This window comes from Dipodomys merriami, unplaced genomic scaffold (genome assembly GCF_024711535.1).
Source record: "Dipodomys merriami isolate MVZ:Mamm:240054 unplaced genomic scaffold, mDipMer1.0.p SCAF_21, whole genome shotgun sequence".
NCBI lineage: Eukaryota > Metazoa > Chordata > Mammalia > Rodentia > Heteromyidae > Dipodomys > Dipodomys merriami.
Window position 1 is genome coordinate 27,300,304 of NW_027203493.1, and position 17,923 is coordinate 27,318,226.

Here is a 17,923-nt window from a genome sequence, read left to right on the forward strand (position 1 = left end):
AGCTCTATATGGAGTCTTTTGAGGAACCTCCATACTGCTTTCCAAATCTACTTCTGATATTTCTGATATTATTAATTTATATGTTTTTTTTAGTGCTGGGGATTGAATTCAGGACCTCCCACATGCTAGTCAAGCATCAATGAACTATATATCAATGAACTATACCCCTGTTCAACAATATTTATGACCTTTTTTTATATATAGTCAACTAGAGATTCAATCATCAACAAAGGTTATGGTGTCATGGTAGCTCTTGTAAGCACGAGTGAGTAGGGAGATGTTAAACTACAGTAAAACCTTGGAATCTACAAGTATGTAGTTCCACAGAGATCGATGTGATGAAAAATCATGAATTCTCAGAAATCTCAGATCTTGATTCATTTTCCCATAATGCCATCTTACTTCTGCCAAAGACAGGCTGCCTTTCAATAAATCTATCATGCCAATTAGTCACATTCTCTCTCTCTCTTTTTTTGGGGGGGGGGGTCTGGTCGTGGGGACTGAACTCTGGGCCTGGGTGCTGTCCTTCAGCTCTTCACCTCAAGGCTAGTGCACTACCACTTGAGCCATAGCGCCACTTCCGGCTTTTTTCTTTTTGCTTATGTGGTGCTGAGGAATTGAACCCAGGGCCTCACGCATGCAAGGCAAGTGCTCTACCACTGAGCCACCTTCCCAGCCCCAGTCACATTCTCTTTTAACTGGCTTTAGGGGTTACCATTAACCTTTATGGCAGATGTTGTTTCACAGAATTCAGTGTAAGGAAACACTCAGGCAATCACATGACAATTTAAACACAAGTGATATAACTGGACTGATTGAGAACTTCTCTGCGGCAACTATGCTATGTAATACACACGGGAATTTCAACTTGGGCTTAATTTTTTTTATTTTTTGCCAGTCCTGGGGTTTGTACTCTGGGCCTGAGCACTGACCCTGAGCTTCTTTGACTCAAGGCTAGTGCTCTACAACTTGAATCACAGTGCCATTTCTGTCTTTTTCTGAATAATTTATTGGAGAGATGAGTCTCATGGGATTTTCCTGCCAGGATGGTTTTGAATCGTGATCCTCAGATCTCAGCCTCCTGAGTAGCTAGGATTACAGGTATGAGCCACCAGTGCCTGACTTAAAATTTCTTTTGAATTTTCAAAATTTATTTATTTTGACCAAACATGGTCAAACCTACATGTAATAAATCCACAAAGATGAGGAGTTTACTGTGTCAACACACAATCAGGATAATTTGAAATGGTGGTAAGTTTTTTCAAGAGCCTGCCGCAGATGATGAGGACAGGGGCAAGACAGAAACTCCTTCAAGTGGAATGGTCATGGAGGGCTTCTCCCTGGAGGCAGAATCAAGAGTGAACTAGCCATGTGGAGACCTGAGACATAGGATTCAAATCTGGAAACAGAAAGTACAAAGGCTATGGGGCTGGGAAGAGCTTGGGGAGACTGAAGAGTAGAAGACAGTTGCAGCAGGGAAAACAAGGTGGGAACTACTGAGATTTGAGAGGCAGGTATGGGCCAGGTCCTGCGGGAGCAGAACAGCCACACCAAGGAGCCAGAATACCATTAATTGTGCAAGTTTTGTTTAAAAGACTGATACAGCCGATCTGTTCTCCTGTGTCACTTTGGCAGCTGGTGGAGCCTGTCTACCCAGGTCTTCTGACTCACAGCCCAGCAATATCCCCCCAATTCTCTATCACACCGTGGATGGCAGAAGTTGAAGCAGCCAGCTCAATCTCTAGAGCACTTCAGTAAAGGTGCCCAATAGAAAGTAGGAGCCAAACCTCATCTCATTCCACTAAAAGACAGATGCCTCAAGGCACTCACCCGCTTGTAATATCATCGGTCCTGATGTTCTTGCTCAGCACATCCCCGTCGCTCATGTAACCAGGGGCATCCATGCTGATACCTTCCAGGTCCACCTCCTCTCCAGCCTTGTCTGGGACGTCCACATGGCAGACACTGCTACCCCTGGAGGCCAGTTGCCTCCTCAGTGGAGCAGAGTACACATAGCGGCCTGACTCGGAGCTGATGAACCGGCTGGCATTGGCTCGAGGTGGGTACCCGTTGCCCATTGAGGGAGCATCACCTGCCTGGAGCCGAGGGCTGGACTGGCCAAGTCTCCAGGACAGAGGAGTGGGCCTCCCCGTTAGGCTGAGGATGCTTCGGCCACTTATCTCTGTGGTGACATTGGTGTCAAACGTTGTTTCCAATGTGCTGAAACCATAAAATTGGCTGAAGTTAGACCCTAGGGTGTCCAGTACCTCTTGCAGTTTATATATTTTTAGACTTTCAGGATTATGAAAAAATTTCATATACAAGGTGGGATAAATGACAGGCACCAAGTACTACCTGGAATGTTTCTGCTGTTAAAAATGGAAAAGCATCTGGGTACTGGTGGCTAACTTCTATAATTCTAGCTACTTGGAAGCTGAGATCTGAGGATTGTAGTTCAAAGCCAGCCTGGTCAGAAAAGCCCATGAGACTCTTATCTCCAATTAACAAGCAAAAAGCCAGAAGGAGAGCTGTGACTGAAGTAGTAGAGCACTAGACTTGAGCAAAAAGCTAAAGGGACAGCATCTAGGCTCTGAATTCAATCCCTAGTAATGACAGGTGTGCACACACACACACACACACACACACACACACACACACACACACACACACACACACACACACACACACACACACACACACACACACACACACACACACACACACACACACACACACACACACACACACAAAGTAAGAGAGAAGTTCCATGTCTATATAATATTCTGAAATGCTAGCGGGCTTTTTCCTTAGTAACATAAGATATTCTCTACCAACTACTTTAATTAAATGTTACCAGAATCTTTCCCCTAACCTAAGAAAGAAAATAGAAAATGCAGAGGTAGGAAAGAAAGGGCATGAACGTTCCCATTGCTCATTTGTTCTAGAATGGCATATCTGTTCTGCTTCTCTGCAGACAGGATGCACGGCTCACCCTGGAGGTCCTAACATCACACTGCATATCCTCAGCTATCTTCCTACTGAACTGAGGGGAGGATTCTAATTTTTCTAAACTTCTAATGTCCATTTTTCCCCATATCTTGTCTAAAATACCTGAAAAAATGGCAAATGTCAGGGTTTGAGGTCCTTAATAATTCAAGTCATGTAGAGTAGATCTGTCAGGACATTGGGCTCATCAATGGACACTACAAAGACCATTATGCATTTTAAGTCTTCACAGTCCTCAAACTGTATGGCACAGTGAAGTCTAGGCTCCTTTTAGGACATCACTGGACTTTCCTTCCTGGCAGAAAGTTAAGAGTCTTTCCCAAAGAAGAAACTAGGGAGAGTCAGAATTACCAACCCTACTTCAAGCCAAGAAATTTATCAAAAGAAATGCCGTGGTAATGTTAACTCAGTTTTAGTGCTGATGGTAGAAAGAGGATGGTTTCATATCTAATCAGATTTACACATGACCCAGGCTGTTCTTCAAATACCTAAAGTCTTTGGAAATATCACCCCTAAAACTCACTTTCCTCTGTAGAGCATATGTGGTACCTACAGCTATTTTTCTTGTCCTCCCACTCCATCCTGGAAGTGGCCTCAGTTCCCACATTCTGGATGCCTCAGTCCTACTACTACAGACAAACCCTCAGTGGTTAACCCTAATTTGCCAGAACTGCTGACAGCAGGGAAGCCCTGTGTCTCCCCCTCCTTACTCATTTACTAAAGAAACTGGAGAAGCAAAGGAGACTCCCTGGGAGTTCAGCAGGGGTAACTAGGCCTTTCCTTTGATTTTCAAAGCCTAACTCAAACTGTGAAACGTCATTCTACCCAAATCTCAAAGGACATCACAGGGTTGTATCCTCTTCAAGTTCTTGCTGAGCAATGAAAACAAGCTGATAAGCGTTTCCAATGTAATCCTAGAGTCCATCCAACTAAATCATAGTTTAAACACAGTTAAGTTTTCATAAACATTTCTGTACGTGTTTTATGCATGTGCATGACTAATAATATTACAGTGTTGTGCATCAGAAGAGTGGGTAAGAATTCAAGTTATTCAATTTATCACACAGTTCAAACATAGTTCACCTGCCCATTTCAACTGCACAACACAAATAGACTGAAACTTAAATTCAGCATCTCTGTAATATCCTCTGTGGAGTGAATTTAGTTAACCTGCTTTTGGAAGGAGTCGGTCTATACTAACTTTTCTTCCCTATACTGTCTTGCTATGTGTTATCTAGCACTCTGTGAATTCTAGCATATTTGAGGAGCAAGGTCATTTTTTCCATTCTGAACCAAATTACTTTGTGGGTGACATAAGCCAACAAATGACAAACTGTGAAAATCAAGTTTCCATTTAATTCAACCAAGTAATTCATGCTGTTGATACCTGTGTGTAACCTGAGTTCCCCGTAAACTGGACATGGTCTCCTCCAGATTCTGCCGTAGATCAGCAATGTTCTTCACAGTCCGCAGTCGCCGAGCCTCAGGGTCTTCCCCTGGGAAAAGGAAGGTTAAAATTTGACTCTTTGATAGAGCAGGTTCTTGAGAGCAGCAGCATGTCCTTGACTGTAACTAGTCTCTCTGCCCAGTTTTTGGCTTGCTATGGGGTACTTAATAAGCATGAATTAATGAATGCATGAATAAATGATGAATGAATGGATTCCAAAGGAAGGTATTGAAATCTAAGGAGATTCTTCTTCTAGATCCATCCTGAAATAGGTGAGGTGTAGCTTGTGGGGGATGCAAAGCACCTAGTTCACACAATCACCAAAAAAGGTATTGATAGGTTAGGGGAACCACGTTCCCAATGCAAAAATGTTCTGATACTTGTTTTCTTCGGTACTAGTGATATAAGTGACTGCCTACATTTACAAAATGTGCTTGTGTGGCTAAAGGACATGTACTTACTTATCACAAATTAAGTCTACCTTCTCCCTTGTGAGCTGTACCAGGTGATCATGAATTCTAGTTTCTCTAATTACTGGCTGCATGGTTAGCTGTAGGGAACTGGCTGAGCTTCACCATCCTTCTGCATTCATACTCCTGTGAGCCTGGCTATCACACCAGCCTCCAAGGACAGTGGTGGGGAAAACATAGGCTAAGACCTGGATGATCCTGCATACAGTGCCCATCACACAAGCTAGCCAGTGGTATGAAGCAGGGAACCACAAAAGAAATAGCCAGGCTTTCATTTGACATGATCATAGCCTTCCATTGTGTGGGCAAGATTTTTTCCGTGAGGTACTTGGTTGAGCAAGGTTCAAGCTGGCGCTAATACACTAGGAGAACTATGCCACCCACAAGCTAGGAAGCCATATGTCTCTCTGTCTAGCCTTATTTCAGGTTCTCTAACTATTCTCTTATTTGGCCTCACAAGGAGGTAAGAAGGGAAATAACTATAATAATGATTAAAGGAATCAAAACATTTTCCTCCTAAAGTAATTTCAGGGAAGGCTAAGAAGATTAAGAAACCACAATCAAGGGTCTTATGACTATTTTCAAGTATTGAATGAATATTTTTGAAGCAATCTTCCTATAGAATATAGTACACATGGACAGAAGCAGCTAGGATTCACATTAGACATTGAGTAGAACTTGCAGCAACTGTTGTTAATAGAGAAATAGGCAGCTAAGAAATGTCATAGGACTATATTTCTGAGAAAGATAACAACTTCATTGGGTTGTTCTCTGCATGGTGGTGCCTGGAGTCTGGAGGATAGAATCAATGATAGCAAAGTGATTTTTATGCAATTAATTTACTATAGCACATTCTCTAACCTTGGAAGTTGAACTGTTTTCAATTTTTGACTCCCGTTTAATCCAGAGAAACTTAGGAGGCATTTTGCTCTTATCTGAACAGTGCTCAACCTTGCCTTTCCCACCCAAGTCTCTAAAATCCACATATGTACATAAGGATTTTTAGAGGAAAACTTGATAAAGGCCCACTCTACCTTTCCCTAAGAGAATTGGAGGAATGTAAATGTGTTGACGTTTGAGACCATCAATATTTTTACTGCCAGTTGGACCATATTTATATAAGGCTGTCAAAAATGTACAGTCCGGTGGACATTTCTAGGTCTGATAGAGAACATTTATTAGGAATCTAAGTGTAGATACAGGTTTTCAAATCGCCTTCATTAATTAACTTAATAACTTATGCAAAATGTATTTGTATATCCATGTCTTGATGAATGGCATATTTGCCTTTCTTAACTCCTTCAGAAATTCAGAGATACTGGACTGGAATGTGGCTCAGTGGCAAAGTATGTGTTTTACAAGTGTGAGGCCCAGGCATCTATCCCTAGCACCAGGAGGGAAGATGCCTTTTAGGAATTGGGCACAATGTCGCTCACCTTTCCTTTTGGTAATCCCTGTGTACATGCTTAAGAAATATTTATTTCCTTTTGGTAATCTCTGTGTACATGCTTAAGAAATATTCATTTCCCAGTTGATGTTTAGTAAGTGTGGAGTTGAAGGCAAGGCACGGACTTTGTATTTCCACAAAGACGTGATTCAAGCAGGCATGGTTGTGCACACCTGTCACCCCAGCACTCAGGAGACTGAGGCAGGAGGATTATGAGTTAAAAGCTAACCTAGGCTATATCATGAGACCCCATCTCAAAAGAAACATCTGAATTGTAGTGTTGTGGACACTTGATCTTGGACATACATGTACCCTTTTCAATCTCATCTGTTAAATGGGAACACTGTCTCTCTTCCAGAAGTGTTTGCCTGAAAACCAGATGATATATACATATTATATACTGACAGGAACCCCACATGACTCTATGGGACGCATACAAAATAAGCATTTAGCAAATGTGTGCATCCTGTGTCCCTTTTGAGGGTCCTAATAGGATTTGTCTGTGCCCCTCAGAGCCCTATACTAGCCCTATACTATAAACCCCAAGGTAGTGTAGAATCAAATAGTAATCTACCTCGTGACCCATGGGATCACATTCTGAACACTAACTGTCTCCTTGGTCACTGTATAGAATGTTAGATTTTTCTTACCAACTCACAGTCTAAGCAAAGCAGAAACAAGAAGGATTCAGTGGAGATAGCTAGGACTTTTCAGCTCCTACCTACAGAGATCTTAAAAACCAAGCCACCCTGAGTCTTCCTGCAATCTAATATTTGCTGAGGAAAGCCTCTAAGAACTATTGGTCATGACTAAGAGAGACCACATCATGACCCATAACTGAGTTTGTAGGATATCCACCTGTTAAAGAACATGGAAGAGAGCAAGGATGTTTATTCAGAAGAAGGCTAAGAGGACATACTGCTACCTGAGAAAGAATGGAAATTGTCTGTGGACAGTATGAGGCTGAATTACATCCGATGAAAATGTAAGAGCAAAGAAAATCATTACATGTTGAACCAAAGGAAAAAAGAAAGGCTGCTTTAGAAGGGATAATTTTTCTGTCAAAAGAAATATTCAAGCAGAGGCTAAAAGATGATCCATTAGAAACCTACAGGAAGGATTTATGGACTGTGTGGATTTCTTCTTCTACCTTTATAGTCCAATATGCACTTCTTAACCACAATGTTACATACATGAAAATCCCCGTTTGTATCCATAAGGGTAAAATTGAGCGACCGATCAAATAATCTCATAATTCTTACTTCTCAATACCCCCTCCTCCACTTAATAACACTTCAAGGGATGTACTATGGGTGAGTTTAATTCTACCTCATGCTATCTAGTGTCTCTATAAAAAAAACTTGCAGTGGAGTCACACATTCAATTTCTACCACTTGGATGTAAATGGGAGTCACCCTGATCCATTGAATTTTCAGGTCCTTCTGGTTGTGCAAGCCAGCTGCCTAAGCCAGCAGTTCTTTAGGGTTTCTCAGATAGCTCAGATTTTGTCATAAAGTCACGGAACCCAGGAGTCATGGGAAGAAAAAGAAAAGTCAGTGGAGCATCACAAGCAGCAGTCTGTCCCTCTGAAACATAAGTGGTATCTGGAATGCCCTCTGGATTCATGTTTTCCTTTTCAAATGGGATTTGGCTGCGATGTGATGTCTGACAGGAACCCACATGACTCAACAGGACACACAGTGATCCCCACTTAACCCTTTTGATGTATTCACTGAGAACATTATCTGGAATATAAGTGGAGACCTGAGCAGGTATTTGAGTTCATACTCTTCCAATAGCTGGTGATTTTCCTGTGCTATCCATGTGTTCATATGTAAGGGAGCTACAAACCCTGAAGAGCAGAAAACATAAAATCAATACCAAATGTTGAGGCCCAAGCCATTCTAAAATGGGTCACTTACAAATGGTTTGAAAAATCTCTGCACCATTTCTGTGCCCAGTTGGTAGTTAAAATCACCCCAGTTTTCTGAAACTAATACTCAGAGCTAGTGGTAAGATGAATAAGTTTCAACCACATGGGCTACAGACCAATTTCACAGTTGTAATGGAGCTACTGAAATAGCGTGGTCATAGAAGATAAGTGATACAACCACTGCTAACTATGTGATTTCCTCCTCATTTCACTGATAGGAGGCTGCTGAAAGTCAGGACACAATGCTGTGTAAGAGGGGAAGGGAACAGAGAAGGTGGTAGCTTGGAACATGCTATAGAAGGAATTCAGAGGTAGGCTGGGGGCATAGCTCATTGGAAAAGCATAGGCTTAGCATACACAAGGCCATCTTTATCATACACACACACACACACACACACAAATTCTAATTCAGGTATGACTTTTCTCCTTTGAATTAAGGATATGACATTACAATATCAATCAATAAATTTTTAGGTAATATAACTTCCCTACAATCATCATTGTCTAAGAAATTATTAAATTTGGCGATTTTTTAAAATTTGTTTTTAGAAAAATAAATCATGCTCAAATCTTTCCAGTTAATGGGAAATGCTAGGAATATCTTTTTAATCTGTGCTTCTCTTAAGGAGTAAAAAGAAATGCAACACTTTAGAGTCCCAAATCTTGGTAAGAAGCAACTTTAAAAGTAAACAAGGAGATTCCAACTTTTGTAGCAGAGTAATCCAGGAACCCTAAAGCAAGGATACTGAATATATCTTAAATGTAACATTCAGCAACAGGTGAGAAAGTTTTTTTTTCCCCCCTTCAATTCTGAGGAGGAGCAAAGAGACTGAAAGACAGGGATAAAAGAGAAGAAAGAGAAGGAAATTAAAAGGAAGGCAAGAAAGCAAGTTTGTTCATCTCATCAATTTAATGTGCCAGCTGGGTCCCTGCTATTCCAGCAGGTGGTTGCTTAGATCACCTCATCAATAGCAGACACAGAATTTTGGGGCTCATACTCACCAGTGAGCTCCTCCAAAGCAGGCTGTCCGCTCTTGGTGTAGTGGCTGGGCTCCATGTTCACACTTGCTGAGCCAGACTCTGCAGTGACATTTCCTTCAGTGTCTGTCTGTGACCTTCACACACAAACCAAAACAGATATCAGAAGAGGCAATGACCACATCTGGATCACTGTGGTCTGCCCACAGCATTCACCATCTACTCCTTCAGCAAGGAGCTTTGGAACAGAGCAGACCAGCAGACTGACACTAAATAATTCAATAGCTCCATGTGGAGCAACGTCCTAAGAATAGAGAGAGCTGCCCAACTGGAAAAGATGAAATATTCATTGTCCAAGTGGAGGGTCTTCAATCTGATAGAGGAAGGCTTTGCTGACTCCTCCTCAGGGAAATAGGTCTAGCCAGACCAATGCTGAAGGGTACTTGGTGGTTCAGATAATTAAACCTATGCCAAAGAGCAACTCCTAAGTAACCATAACACCAGTAAGTCAAGCATAAAGATGACTCCAATGATGCCCCCCCCCATCCCCCGCAGTCCTCCTGCGGACATGGTTCTCTCTGAAAAGGTAACTGTAAAACCAGTCAGGAGTGGATGCCAAACAGCTGTGTTTGCCCTCCAGGTCTCTGATTCAGTGCTCAGATCTTTTGACATGAAAGGTCTCATTGATCATTATTTCAACACTTGACTGAAATTTGTACTTCCCCCAACCTTCCCCATGCCCTTATTTGTCAAGCAAATTGAGGCAACTAGCTCCATGAGTTTTCTCACCACAACTACCTCTGTTAATTCAGGCATAGCGTGCAATGTATAATAATGCTCAGATGCATAACCTTGTATATAACATTAATTCATTAGTATCCTGAACTAATTTAGGCAGATTTCATTACCTAAGAACAACTCACTCTTTCTTTCTTTCTTTCTTTCTTTCTTTCTTTCTTTCTTTCTTTCTTTCTTTCTTTCTTTCTTTCTTTCTTTCTTTCTTTCTTTCTTTCTTTCCTTTTTGGTCAGTTGTGGGGCTTGAACTCTGGGCTTGGGTGCTGTCCCTCGCTCTTCAGCTCAAGGCTAGTGCTCTACCACTTAAGCCAAAGCACCACTTCCAGTTTTCTAGTGGTTTGTTGGAGATAAGAGTCTCATGGACTTTCTTGCCTGGGCTGGCTTTGAACCGTGATCCTCAGATCTCAGCCTCCTAAATAGCTAGGATTACAGGCATGAGCCACTGGTGCCTGGCTTACAATTCCTTCTTTTCCTCTCTCCCCTGTTCCCTCACAAACTGTCTCCCTCTCTCTTCTGTCCCCACCCTCAGCCCCCCCTCTCCCCCTCTGGGGCAGTGATTAAATTCAAGGCCTTGTGCATACTAAACATGAGCTGAAACACTGAGGGCCCCCCCTCTCCGCCCCGTCCCCGACCAAATGTGACTAATAAGATCATATAAGGATTGTGGGAGAACATGTCTTGATAAACTTCAAGCCCCTCACCCATTCTTCTCTTGTTTGTCCTTCTTCTAAAGCCAACTCTTCTCAATTCCTGTAATTACTACCTTTAAAGGACTTTATATTCCCAAAGTTCCTCTCCATTATCCAGGTGGAGTCTAAGCCCTCATTGCCGGAGGTTGAAAACAGCAGGTAACAGATGATTTCTTATTGGTTGGGAGAGTATTTTAAAGCTTTCAAATCAGTTTACTATTTAAACCTTGGGCAGTTTCACACACAAAATTACTTGGATTTCTGCCTTCCTCCAATAAAAACAAGAAAAGCCTAGAGGGATCTAGCAGAGCTCAGAATAAGACTTTTACAGGGCGCCACCTGCTGGTGCCTAGGGAGTGTGTCATCCTCTCTGCAGTAGTGCTACCTAGCCTCAGCAATCGTTTATGTTTGGACTCAAAACAGGTCTCTGGATTGGTGATTCCCACTGTAGACTCTTCCTACACAATGCTCCACTAATCTGTGCAATACTGGCTTTATGAGAGGCCTTCGAGAGCACCCATCATTCCAGAATAAGGTGTAAGCTCCTCCTTGTGGTAGATTCGGCTCTACATCCTGGGACTTTCTGTATTTTCACACCTGTCTCCTTACCTTATACATAGCTCTCCCCTCTCCACCATTCATGTGGCTTTTCCCCATCTTCAGATGGCACATTATACTTTAATGTATGTCTCCTAATGTTCTTCTTGAGATTCTTCCTCAGTGGACTGCTAACCTGTTTTTAAGAGCAGCTCCACAGCATGTTGGCTTTGGAAGCCTCCCTGACCCTGTCAGCTAACATGTCTACTTCATTATTTTTTAGCACTCTCTTTTGAGGATGATGTGATCTGACTAAATCTTTCCTCAAGTTGATGGAGAGCTGTCTTCAGGCAAAGCTTAGGTCAAGTTCATAATACAGTATAGGCCTTAAGAGCAAGGGATATGTATGGATGAGTCAGAATACTTAAAGTCTACAAATTCCTGGAAGGAACATTAGACTTGGGGTCTGAACATGTAGCTTCAAGTCTAAGGTCTATAACTCAAGTCATATCACCTCTTTGAAACTCAAAGCCTTCCTGTACAACACAGGGATAACAACAAAGACCACTCTAGCAGGTACAAACATCAAATATGATACAATATAAAAGTATATAAGAAAGTGATAGATGTGTTATTTTTGAAAAGAAAAATGAGGTCTTTCCTTGTCCCCTTAGTAACATCTTTATTACAGAGAGGTTTCAGGTAGAGCCCTGTAAATTATACAAGAAATCATAAACTTGAGAGAGAATTTTAGAGCAAGAAGAGAGTGTAAACTATCTTTAAATCCTCTAACTAATTTGGTCTTCTTGTTTTCCAGAGGAAGATAAAAGTCAGACAAAGTAATTGATAGTTAAAACAATATAGTAGCTAAGAGCCTGGTCCTTCTTATTGGACAGACTTGGGTTAAAATACCAGTCCTAGTGATTAATTCTGTGACAAAATTTGTTACTTAATTTTTCTAAGCTTTAGTTTGCACATCTGTAGAATGGGGATTTCAAATGAAAGCTAGCTTATGGAACTAAAATTAAGAAAGGTGAAGGAAGCGGTTAGTTGGGAGGAAGGGATGGGTTAGGAGGTGTGGGTGAAAAAATTGAACAGAGGTGACAAAATGCACTATATTCATAAACTGTCTTGTGAATGGTAATTCCTCTGTACAACTACTTAAAGATAACAAAAATGTAACAATAAAGAGGCTGAATATTTTATAATCTTTTAAGTGATTATTGTCAAAATAAAAAAGGGAAGGAGTTGGAATGCTAGTGATTAAGGATTGTCATATATTTAGGATTTTGAAATGCAAATCAAGCATCTTTGAATATTACTTTAAATGTCCCTTACCTCAACACTATTAATGATATTGGAATTATAAAAACTTTGTGGGGGAGCTATTCAGTTAGCTTTAGAGAACAGCTGTATTATAAAAGCTCTGTATGCAGAGATACTGAGCTATTATCTAAGCTTTAGTACCCTTTCAACACCCTTAACTGAGCTGATGACTCAATTTAATAAAATGATGACCATCCACCAATTAAAAAGATCAGTATGACTCTCACTAAAGAGGAGGCCAAGTAAAAGACAATGAAGACCTGAAGCCTGGATTTCCCTCATTGGCCGGACACCATTGGCTTTACTCTGAAATTGTTATTGATAGGAAATACGACAGCTCATGGAAACACAACCCAGGGAAGGACAGAGGGAATCTTTTTTTTTTGGGGGGGGGTCTAGTTGTGGGGCCTGAACTCTGGGCCTGGGTGCTATCCCTCAGCTCTTCAGCTCAAGGCTAGCACTCTACCACTTGAGCCACAGCACCACTTCTGGCTTTTTTTTTTTTTTTTTTTGCTAATGTGGTGCTGAGGAATTGAACCCAGGGCCTCATGCATGCAAGGCAAGCACTCTACCACTGAGCCACCTTCCCAGCCCGATAGAGGGAATCTTTAATTCTTTGAAGAACCATGCACATATAGGAAGTTGAAAACATAGAAATAAATTTCTATACCTGCAGATAGGTAAGTACTTTAAGTTATGTGTATATAGATGCATTTGCATTTGATATGGGAATGAGTAGTTGTGTGACTGAATGTTCAATGTCCAAAAGTGTATAGTTGTGCATGTGTATACATTTAGTGCAAAAGCTGTAAAGTCAGTGAGTATGACATTCAATCATTACTCCCCTTTTGCTGTGTACAGGTATTAGTTATGATCCAGCTATGCAGTGTGACCAAAGGTACTCCCTATCCCTAGCACAAGATCAAGTTGAACACTGGGAGCAAAAGCCCAGGGTTTTCTCAAGACTAGTGCTGGGAGCTTCCATCTGTCTAAAGTGCTCAACCATGGCCATCATGGGTGCCTAGTTCAGCAAAGGTGTGTTTTGTAGACAGAGCAGCCAGAGGCTCTCAGGGCCAGAGCCATATAGAGCAAATAATACCTGGCGTCACATGGGACAGATAAAGGACAACAGGTTTAGCTCCTCAATACAACATTCTTCCCGTGACAGTCCTTGATCACTATCAGTCCAACTCCTGCCCTTTTTATTTGGACAGTTCTAGAACTGGTCCTTCCTTCAGCACTCTCATTTTCCTTCCTTCCTCATCTTTCTCTCCCTTCAAAAAACTCCCAGAGACTATGATGACCAGGAAGTTCAAGACAACCATTAGCAGGCAGTCGTTATTGTGTTTTTGTTTTGGTGCAGAAATGGGGCTTGAACTGAGGGCCTTGAGTTCTCACTTGGCTTTTTCCACTCAAGACTGGTGCTTTATCACTTGGGGCATACCTCCATTTCCAGCTCTTATGCTGATTAGTTGAAGATAAGAGTTTCTTGGAGTTGTCTACCTGGACTGAGTTTGAACCAAGATCCTCACACCTCAGCATCCTGAAATCTCAGCATCTAATCCTCAATGTGTGAGCCACTAGAACCCAGCTGTTGTGGTTTTTGCAAGCGTGTTTAAGATGTGTTTGATACCAACACACCGATCATGCATATTAGGCCTTCATGCTGAAATGTCTTGGCCCTCATCAGATTAGTCAAGCACTGCTTATCCTAGAATCAGCTTATGTTGCTTCCTCCCTTCAGCTTTCTCTGGGTCTCCCAGCCATGCTGAGGGGATTGTGCACCAGATATGCTTCTCCTAGAAACAAGGTACATGGTACCTTAGATAATTTGCTCATATGTTCCTAGAGGAAGGGCAGTCAGGATCCCCCACCCACAGACCCAACATCTATCAGCCACACTCTTACCCAATGGCCCAGGAATGTGGCACCCACTCTCCTACCTGTACAGAAAAGGTGCAACGGTGGCAGTGTTGGGATGGTTGTATTGCTGCTGTGGCTGAGGTAGCTGAACACTGACAGTATTGCTTCCCGTGGTCTGGGTGGTCCCTACAGACCCACTGACAGTCTGGCTGCTGATGCTGTGGTTTAGAGTGGTCCCTCCTGGTCCTTTTCCCTCTGAGGATGCCAGGCTGGAGGAGGAGCTAGAGTGCCTACCATCTAGCTGGGGCTTCTGAGGGGGGAGCCCTGAGTTTGGCTTTGCATTCCGGCTCCGCTCTCCTTCCTTGGGAGGTGTGGGGGCACTTGGGGACTTCCCAGGCATGCTCTTCATTCCTGGTTTTGGTATTCCACTGTGGGAAGGGGCTGAGGCCTCCTTCTTGGCACTGTTGAGCTTCCCCCCTTTGGGGATAAAGCTGGCGATCTTGGAGGACTTTTTTGGCATCTCGGTCACAGCCACTCCATTGGGCTCTTCCTTGGTCTCCTCCTTGAGGTCTAGCCTGTCTGCCACAGAGGCTCTCTTGGTGAGGTCCTTGCCTTTCTCCTTCTCTTTCTCTCGCTGTTGTTTCTCTTTCTCCTTCTCATTGCCTTTTGGGGAACTCTTCTTGTTGGTCAGTGCTCGACTAAAAGTCCTCTGGGCGATGCCCTTGAGTGCAATTTTAGGGCTGCTGGATGCAGGGCCTGGAGTGGGCAATACACGGCCAGCGGCCTCGAGCTCTTCACTCTCTTCAAAGCTGGGCAAGATCTCCAACCGCTCACAGCTTGTTTCCCGTGACCCTGGGCCTTCACCCGCCTTGGAGCCTCCTTTACTGTTGAAAAGTTTTAGCTTTTCCAGCATGGACTTCTGATTGTTGGGGGCTGGCTTCATGGCTTCAGGTGTGGGCCTGGAGGCCTCAGGCCCAGGCAGCTTGACTGACAGCATGGACGAAGTGGCACTGTGCTTCACACTGAGGGACTTGCTGCGCCAGGGCTTGGAGGCAGCACCGGGCTGGGGGATAGCTGAGGAGGTGCTGCAATTAGCAGGGGTGGAGGGACTGCCACTCTCCAAGGAAGCAGGTGCATTTTCACTCATTCCTGGATGGGAGGAGGCTAAGCTTGCCAATGGCTCTACAGAAACAGAGAAGAGAGGGAGACATGCATTACATCTGCTGACATGCATTGGAGATATAGGAAGATCCATCATGGCCACCTAGCCAGTTGCTGCCAACACAAATGACATATCACTCCATCATCAGCGGTATGGATTATCAGTGGTTAATTTAAATCCTAGTTCATCTTCTTCCTAGTCCTCAGAGTTCACTAGCTCCTCCCTGACCCTATCACATCTTGGTGACATGTGTTGTACAAAAGCCTGATGATCTGAACAGTGGTATGCACACAAAGCATGATTAAGAATGTAAATCTACAGAAAAAAATAAACCCTAAACCCCTTACTACAAGCAGCTGTCACTGCAGTGGTGTAATTCTGCAACCCAGAGTTCTATTTAACACTTATACAAAAGAATTGAGAATTAACCAGTTAACAACATGGGAGAGAGATGGAAAATAAAACAAACAAAAACTAGAGAAAAGGAGAACCCAGGAAGCTTTAGAGAAGAGTAATTACTCACCTACATTGCTAAATCCTATCAAAGCATGTAATTTTTTTTCCCTATGTTGGTACTTTTTAAAGAGTTACAAACATAGTTCAGGCTGGACTTCTAAAAAAACATTTTGTTTTTTGGCTTAAGAGCATAATTTATAAACCCAGCTTTTCCCCAAACAAAAAACATGTAGGTTATCTGAAAGTCAAGGTTTCCCCTTGGCACTCAGGGAGTGTTTCCCTGGCCAGACTCTTTTCTCAGAAATGCCTCAAAGTATTTCCAAACGAGAGCCAGAATTATTCTGAGAAGCATGAGCTTCAAACTACAGATCTGCTATTCACCAAGGTGGCAGGAAGGATATCACAGATCAGCTCCTTCTTCAGGCAGCACTGGAAGCATGTTGCTGTGGCTCCTGAGGATAGGCAGCTGTTTCGGAAAAAGTGGCAGGATGACAGGAAAAGCTCCCTGGACTTAGCCAATGCCTACTGCACCCCATGCACTGAGCAGAAAGGACTCGCTCTGTCAGCCCCCACCCCACCCCCCTAGCACATCTGTATCTACAAAGTCACAGTCACAGGATTTACCTTGCAGTAGTCACTTTCTCCCACGACGATTTCCTAGGAAAAATTCTCCAACTGAAGAAGCAGCCCTTCCAATTGTCACAAGTGTTTTCGGTTAAACTGTTCATGTTTCTAATTAACTTTTGTCATCCACAACTACTCCAGAGCTCAGAATCCTGGCGGGATAAACGGCTGCTTCTTCAGCTTTCTCTTTTGCTTTCTCTCTCAATCCCTCCCTCTTTTTTTTTTCTTCCCAATACCTATGCTCAGTTGGCTTCTAGCAACAGAGTAAACTATATGCAGAGCGGCTTTTTATGATTTGAAAGTCAACGGCTGCTGAGGCCAGAGTGAAGGCAGCCCTGTGTGGGGCGCAAGAGCCACACAGCAGAGAAACTGCCTCCCTTGCCCGCAGCTGCACAGGGAAGCCGCAGCTCAGGGTGATCCAAAGCAGACCTCCCAATGTTTTAAAACACATACATCTTCCTGACTTACTGGGGATTTGAGTTTTGGAGGGGAGGGTGCTACACAACCCTCCCTAACAAAACTCTTGGGCGTTGCTAGATCTTTTCCTGGGGAGAGCCAGAGACTGATTTAGAAATAGGCTCAGGGAACCCACCGGCACTGCCCACCTTTCAGAGGGTCTTCACAGCTTGATGCTGCCCCTAGTAGAGTGACCATTTATGGGTGTCAGGAGACACAGCGCTCAGCACATGGTTAGAAAAGGGTTCCTGATTCCATTTTATGAGAGAGGAAAATGAGATGAGGTAGGGCTAATGACTGACCTTCAGTTTTCCGGTGAGAAATGAGCAGATCTGGGACTTGGACCCAGGTAGCCTAGCACAGAATTTTTAGGGACAATATTATAGCTATCTTCTTTTTGAAGAATGCATACAAAGGTCATTTCAATGACAAGAGCACTTTGTAGGCACTGCCTTTTCTCCTAGCTTATGTATGTTAATTATTTCCATAGTGAAGCATACATCAATCCTAAAACTATTCAGGAAACAACCTCCACAATTTCAGCCCTCTAGCTAAATAACAGTAACTCTCTAATCATGAGTAACTCTCTGATCCTTCTTACAGAACAGACCTGAAGATCAGATCTGGGGTTGAGCTAAAACACTCATCCATCAATTTACTCATCCATTTATCTAACCTCCATCCATTCATCCACCCATCCATCCATCCATTCATCCAGTCATCATCCATCTACC

General features: G+C 42.9%; 1 protein-coding gene and 1 long non-coding RNA gene across 9 annotated transcripts in view; one reads left to right on the forward strand and one right to left on the reverse strand.

Annotated features, from left to right (window-relative positions):
• Nav2 (neuron navigator 2) overlaps positions 1-17,923 on the reverse strand; it is a 715,292-nt gene that overhangs the window by 158,494 nt on the left and 538,875 nt on the right. For all 8 annotated transcript variants that reach the window (XM_070032729.1, XM_070032731.1, XM_070032725.1 and 5 more), the window contains 4 exons: positions 14,572-15,673; positions 9,306-9,418; positions 4,394-4,502; positions 1,831-2,220 (listed from right to left, as the gene is read on the reverse strand). In XM_070032729.1, the coding sequence (XP_069888830.1) occupies positions 1,831-2,220; positions 4,394-4,502; positions 9,306-9,418; positions 14,572-15,673 (1,714 nt within the window). The remainder of the gene's footprint in view (positions 1-1,830; positions 2,221-4,393; positions 4,503-9,305; positions 9,419-14,571; positions 15,674-17,923) is intronic.
• The window catches only part of LOC138834052 (uncharacterized), a 49,871-nt gene continuing 39,900 nt past the window's right edge, over positions 7,953-17,923 (forward strand). Inside the window, exon 1 of the long non-coding RNA XR_011373993.1 lies at positions 7,953-8,142. This is a non-coding gene — a long non-coding RNA (uncharacterized lncRNA). The remainder of the gene's footprint in view (positions 8,143-17,923) is intronic.